The sequence below is a fragment of the Protopterus annectens genome, chromosome 4.part1 (assembly GCF_019279795.1).
Source record: "Protopterus annectens isolate FY-2018-M chromosome 4.part1, PAN1.0, whole genome shotgun sequence".
Classification (NCBI taxonomy): Eukaryota; Metazoa; Chordata; order Ceratodontiformes; family Protopteridae; genus Protopterus; species Protopterus annectens.
The window spans coordinates 95,787,358-95,794,614 of NC_056734.1; the positions used below are offsets into that span (position 1 = coordinate 95,787,358).

The 7,257-nt window shown below is 37.7% G+C and overlaps 1 protein-coding gene across 1 annotated transcript; it reads left to right on the forward strand.

The window, feature by feature from the left end:
- Positions 1-4,139: 4,139 nt before the first annotated feature.
- Positions 4,140-6,688, forward strand: TMEM187 (transmembrane protein 187). Its single transcript, XM_044070003.1, has one exon. It carries the CDS (start codon positions 4,335-4,337, stop codon positions 5,115-5,117), a length of 783 nt encoding a protein of 260 aa, XP_043925938.1. The 5' UTR covers positions 4,140-4,334; the 3' UTR covers positions 5,118-6,688.
- The last annotated feature ends 569 nt before the right edge of the window (positions 6,689-7,257 follow it).

Here is a 7,257-nt window from a genome sequence, read left to right on the forward strand (position 1 = left end):
GAATGTGACAGGCTGCCGATAACATATAAAATCTGGACCAGACAATGTAAGTAACAAATGCAGGCCTTGTCTCAACTACAGGAACATAAAAATGAAGGTGCTGTCTGAACCTTCAGTTGTAAAACCAGTGCCATACTTTCTCATATCAAAAACTATGATTTTGTACCCTCCATTCATGAAATAAGAACACAATTTATCTTTCACAGATTAACTGCTTCCCTCATTCATTTTCAGATACCTTCTTTGTCTTACTCAGGGATCACAGGAAATTGGAAGCCTGTCCTTGCACTCAATGGTCATCAAGCAGAGAAATATTCTTGTACAGGGTGCTGATTCAATAAAAGGCACATTCATTGAAGGGAAATTTAGAGGTTCGCCAGTTCACTTATCTGACATATATTTGCGATGTGACAGGAAAATTAAAACCCCAGCAAAAACCCACAAAGGCAAGACCTACGGATTCCACAGAGAAGACACTCCAGTGGGGAACCAAACCGGTGGGCCAAGCTCAGTGAGGCAGCAGATCTAACCAAACCACTGTATCATTGTCACCCATACCTGACTCCTGTTGGCAGGAAGTAACTCTCTTGGCCTATTTTACATAACACTTTCAATCCAAAATATCAAGCATTGCATTTCCAAGTTCCACTAAACAGGTCTACAGCAGGACTCCGGTTAGCTTTCACCTGCATTCACAGGTACTTTCCTATATGTTTCATCACAATTTTACAAGCTGTTTATGGGTAAAAACATACAAAAAAGTCACACAATATACTGTTCTAATCAGTCAAGTGGAACACAGTAACCATGGAAAACTGAAGTAAAATTTAAACAGCACTTTACACTTTTAAATGTCATGCTAACAAGAAAGCAAACTGTTGCAGGAAAACTGAATGAGCAGTCATAGTTAAGGCGTGGGGGATAAGTCTTTTAATACAACAATGCAGAGAGCTGGAGTTGCAACGTCCCATACAAAAATAAACTACATAAGACCAAGCAGAGTTGTGCAAAAGGTTTTGAGAATTGGGAGCAACAGCAATCTATGTGGATCACAGCTAACCTTATACAGAACTAGATGGAGTAAATGTCATCATCACTTTTTAAACTGCCTATCCTGGTAAGAAGCTCTCTTTGCACCACCTTACTAATGCATGTTGACCCTAACCATACCCCTATCCCCAACTCTATATTTTACCTTAGGAAATCTCTTCAGTAACACAACAAGTATTCAGAGACAAACTGAATCTGTTCTAGGGTTTAGGTTGAGAGATCACAAAAGGAACCCGTTTCCTTTTGTGATCTTTTTTTTTTCTCACACTGTGTGGATTTTTTGGTATTTTTTTTTTTAAATGTCATCTATCACCTGTGTTTTGATGCTTGTATGCATCAGTAAATTAATACATACGTATATAGGAGTGCTATACACGTTATCAATGCATGCATTTTACTTAGTGGTGAAACAGTGGCAATTTTCATCAATGGTACAGTTTGCCAAATTATGCAACGGTTGAAGTTCATTATATTGACCTTTATATAATTCAAGGATTTTTGCCTTTTTTTTCAAGTTTGTATTACCCTGCAGTTAGTACACTTAATTTCTGAGGGGGGAGGGGGCACCCCCCATAAAAAAAGCTATTTTTTGTTTTATTTTTTGTAATTGTAAATGTAACTTATTGGTTTACATTTGTGGTCACTTTTTTGCAATGATTTTAATGTGATTAATGGTAAAATCGCAGGTAAGTTTGTTCAACGTTTTGCTTTTTGATCAAACTAACTGTCCATTATTCATTATAAACTCATATGGTTTTCCTGCATTTTGTCGAATGTATGTTTGGTCAACAAATGCTACGGATGGTGAATGCTGAATATATGGGCAGCTGAATGTTCAAAATGTCAACCTTATGTTTCGTTAGGACAAGTCAGTGGGGTATGGAGAGAGTGTTTGTGCATGTGTGAGTGTTAAGAGTTAGGGTCGGGGATAGGAGAGGGGGCAGATTTTGTTTGTGTGTGTGTGTGTGTGTGTGTGTGTGTGTGTGTGTGTGTGTGTGTGTGTGTGTGTGTGTGTGTATTTTAGGGGTAGGGGTAGGGTCAGGGTTATGTAAGCACATAAATAAAGTCTTGGTAGAGTTTGTGTGTCCAAGTCTGTCTTGGGTAATAGTAGTGTTACAGAAAGTTTTTTTTTTTTTTTTTTTTTAAGGTAAGTGTAGGGTTAGGGTAGGGGAAAGAGGCAGGGTTAAGATTATAAAATCAATAGGATCATAGCAAGTTACTAGGCTACTGGCCCTGAGGCCTTTATAAGCCTAGCCAATAAATTAGCCCATGTTCCCATTACTAACCCTAACCATACTCCCTACTTAAACAAATTCCCCCATAACACTGCCACTATTCAGATGAATTTGAGGCTAGTGTTATGGGGGTTTTACTGTGAAGATCAGGAAAGGAAATAGTTTTCCTTTCTCTAACTTTTGTAGGTTTGATATTTGGGACATTTGATAGTATATACTTTCAAACATCTTCGCACAGCTATTTTACGTTCGACATTAAGTACACCTGATCACGCAAAGTGCAATCATATACACACACATATGTTGACCTCCAAAATGTCTACTGCAAAAGGTCAACAAAGTCAACATGTTAACGTGCTTGCGCCAAAAAAGAACCTCAACACATGCAACAAATCTCATTGTTGTCCCCCTGCTAATTATATATACTAACACTGAGATTGCAAAATCCATGGGAAAAGGAAATATTTCCCTAGTCAGGGATTTTCAATTTCACACACCTGTTGACCACCTGTCTGTGTCAACCAAATGATGTTGGTCTCCTGGGTGTCGGCATGCTGATGTTTCGAGAGCGTGCCCGACAACCATATATATACATACATGCACATATATGGATTATATATATATATATATATATATATATATATATATATATATGTTATACACACACACATACACATATATATGTATATATGCACATATATACACACACTCACACACACACACACACACACACATACATATATACACACACAACTCATTTTTCAGTGCAACAATTCACTGTACAGACCATAACATACTCCCAAGATCTTGTAATGTACGAGCTTGACAGTGGTGCTGGGAATGTGGTAATATATTTTTTATGTAGTATTACTGAAACAATCCACACCCCTTCATGCCTTACTGTTTGCTTAAACAACTGAATCACAACTTCAAACAATTCATAAAACAAAGAAAACTGCTGTTTAAGTTCACACAGTTTTCCAGCTGGTCATCCCTGCTGACAATTCAAGCAGATTTCAGAATTTTAATAAAGATCTTGAATGACAATAAGACGTTGTCCCGTTCGATTCTCAGCTAGAGCGTCTTCTGTGTGGAGACATGCGTGAATGGGCGTACCTTCGTTGAAGGTTGTGCGTCATGGCCAGCAACTCGGCACTTAAAAATCTTCTGCCAATCATTAGCGGACCAGAGTTCTGCTGTGGCGACCCCTAACCGGGAAAAGCCGAAAGATGCAACAAAAAATAAAGATCTTGAATGAAGCAACAGTGATCACTACGAAGGACAGACTGTGTTCCTTCTGATGTTATTACTGCTGCAATATTTAAGCTGGACCAACTATCGTTTTTTTCTCAAGCTGACTGGTACCACCTGGTATGCCCAAAGGTTCATATGGAATATAAGCTGAAGCAGTAGGGGAGCCAAGAGACCACTGGTTCAGAGAACACAGATAAGAAAAAGACAGAACTCTTTACCCCTGTGGTATTACCAAAGACAAAACTACGACTGGAGTGAACATTCATATGGATAAGTCAAACATATGAAGTGATTTTTATTTTTATTTTTTTGTCATTTAGGACATTACCCTCACAAATGCTGGCAACCATCAATGGAAACCAGGTAGAACTTCAAAAAGGATTCTGTAGCACGAGACGTTTATTACATCAACATTCCTATCCACAAAACATGAATGCTTTCCTGTAAAACATGTGAACTTTGCTTCAAAATATCTAAATAAAATACATTTTGTGTAGACTGTAGAATAGACAGCAACGACTTGGCCAATAATGAGTTAAATGTGATATCTTTACACACCACAACCATTCAAAGCATCTGATCGTCATTCACTCACCATTTCTGATGCAACTTCCCCCTCTCAATGGGCGTATCACTTCAGTTTCAGGAAGAGGCCAAAGTGCAAATCAAACGATACAGAATTAACCTGCTACCGTATAAAGCAGTTACAAAAACTGCTGCTTAACCAAATTAATTGTAAATTACTACAAAAAAACTCACAAGTGACATTGCAATATTTTTTCTTTTTTAGAAAGAATGGCAGAGCATATAATACAGCCACTGCTGCATGTAACTATACCATACTGTATTTGCATTGCTGTAGCCAGACTCGGCCTGCTAGATGGAGTCTTCACTGAACTGGGACTTGAATACTATGCTGAAAAAACAGTGTCTTGGCTTCCACAGTTTCTGACAATGCCTTTCAATTCTAGTATCAACCTCGGTTATATTATTTTGGGAGTATACTGGCTCAGCAGAGAAAACACAACAGCTGCAGGTAAAGAGAAACCTGAACTACTTTATTTGAAGAATGTCTTTGCGTGGATGGCACTTGCGTATGGTCCTGTGCAGTGGATTAGAATTGTAACTCAGACACACCGATATGCAGTGCTTGACCAGTGGTTTACTTTACCAATTTTCGCCTGGGTAGTTGTATGGTGCCAGTACATCTGTAAGGGCTGGAGTACCATGTACACTGTAAAAACTGAGGCAGTTTCCATTCTCAGTTATTTGTTTACACTGTTCCACAGTCAAGGATTTGAGGTAGCACTTGGATTTCATATTCTGTTAGTGATCACTAAAGGCATATATGTACAGCACAGATATGGCGATACAAGCTCAATGAATTATTTTATATTAGCAGTTTTATCATGTATTGGTTTTGTTGTTCTAAAGCTGCTGGACCACTGGTTGGCACAGTCTGTTATTTTTCAAAGAATGACTGGGCACTTCTGGTCCAAAGTTTGTGACTTGCTACAGTTTCACTACACTTTCAGGTTTCTGATGTATTTAAGCAATGCCAAAAGAGTTAAAAAATAAGATATTTCTTTTAAGGGGAAAAAAGTTTGCATAAAAAGAGTTCTACAAATCTTCTTTTCCAAGCCCTTTTCCTCCAAATGTTTCTCAGATGTTTAATTTCTCTTTATAATTGTTGTTTCTAATTTTATTTCAAGTAGCTAATAGGGGTTTCCACATGTACAGAAAACTAGAAATGCTTATGAATTAAGTGGCACATCTGTACTTTTAAGTGGCAGCAATGTCATTTTAAAGTATGTCCTACTGTAGAGAACAGGGATTAAATGGCAGATGTGGTAGAACCAAGTTTTTATAACTTATCAGACTATCTGCTCTCTGCACCACATTCCAACAGATAACATATTTAGTAGCCTTAACTGTTGTGTCAAGAGTGAACTTGTCTGTACTTCAGGAATGATCTCACTAACTATGCCTGCAAATAAGGGCATACTCCTATACCAGGCTGCTAATGTAACCTGACACTCAGCCTTACAACAATTTCAGACATTTGACATGCTAGAATCCAAAATTCACAAAGCTACTCGCATTGTATTCTAATCAGACTTGCTTTAAGAGGAAAACCTGACAGATGCATTTCTGACAAGGTGAAGACTTTTTATATATTTACGCCCACACAGACAGAAGCATAACACTTGCTTAATTTAAATGTAAAAAAGCCATGCTAATGGTGTGAGTGTATTAGAAATGCTTACAAATACAGTAATGTTGATTTCGAAAAAAAATCTCACATCATCTGCTGAGGGAGGAGAAGCAGTGCACCACCATGAAAGGAAGAGTATTAAGTTTGTTGATGCTGTTATGCCCTACTGGCAACTCAAGACACAACAGTTCCAATGAGACAAAACACTGGAAATACTAAGCTATGTTGTTTATGTAACTGTACATGGAAAGGTGAAAAGATATTTAAGACACTGGTGCAACACAAGCTGCAGTTAAAAAGACAAAGCTTTTACTCAGCAGAAATATTATTCTCATGCTTCCATTTTTCAACATATGTACTTAACAGGTGTGGTGCGTGTAAAACAATGGTGTTCCAAACAATGCAGTTAAAAAGCTTTTGATCATTATCCAAGAGATCTCATAATGGTGACCTTGCCTAACTCTAAAATCCAGATCAAGCCCATGGATAAAACTGATAATTCCTGACACTCACGCCATTAGGGTGCACGCTATAAACAGCCCAAGAGAAGCTAGTTGATTATGACACAAGACAGAGATGCACATTAGCACAGCCAACACCAGGACATAAAAAATGTAAGGACTTCAAGATTTTTTTACAGAATCAAGGCTATGTGAAAACTGCTGTAATTCTGTTAATTCCTATCTGAGCATACCAGATCTTAATGTGTGTTGTAAAACTGCAAGGTAGGACGCAATGCATGATAACAACTGCAACTGTCTACCTCTAACAATCCAAAAACAAATGGAAAACAAGGCTGTTAAGGAAAAGCATCATTGGAGATATTACTGGGCTGCTTTGCCGATATGCACATTTTCTGTAGTGTTTAACATTGGTGCAATGAAGCCAAGAAAATGTTATTCTCAATTTATTAAAGAAAGGCTAGAATATCTGTCATTTTTTTCATCTCTATTTTTTCATGGATACTTTAGATGCCACATTTAGCTATTAGATCACACAGCTTACCAGACCATGATTAGTTTGCATGCTTGTTTACACACACACACACACACACACACACACACACACACACACACACACACACACACACACACAGTAACTGATCTGAACTTCACTACATCCTTAAAATTTGAACAAACATCACAGAAGCAAAATGCACATAAAAAACATTATCAGAACACAAACAGTACAATAGCAGAATGTGGGTTGGGTTGATCCTGGAGTGAAGGACTAAAATATACTCATTCCCAGCCTGCATCAAATCTGAAGTGATATCCAAGATGAGTAATAGTAACAAGTCAGCAAAACAGCATTCAGTAAAATGGACAGCAAGTGTAACATCCTGTCAGTGAAATTACAGTGTTTCATTCAGCAAATGCATGTTCAGTTACTGAGAACACATACACATAAATGGGAACAATATACTTAGTAAAACTGCAAACAAAACACATTTTTCCCCTGAAATACAGCACATTTTACTGAGCTACTACCTTTAACTCCAGA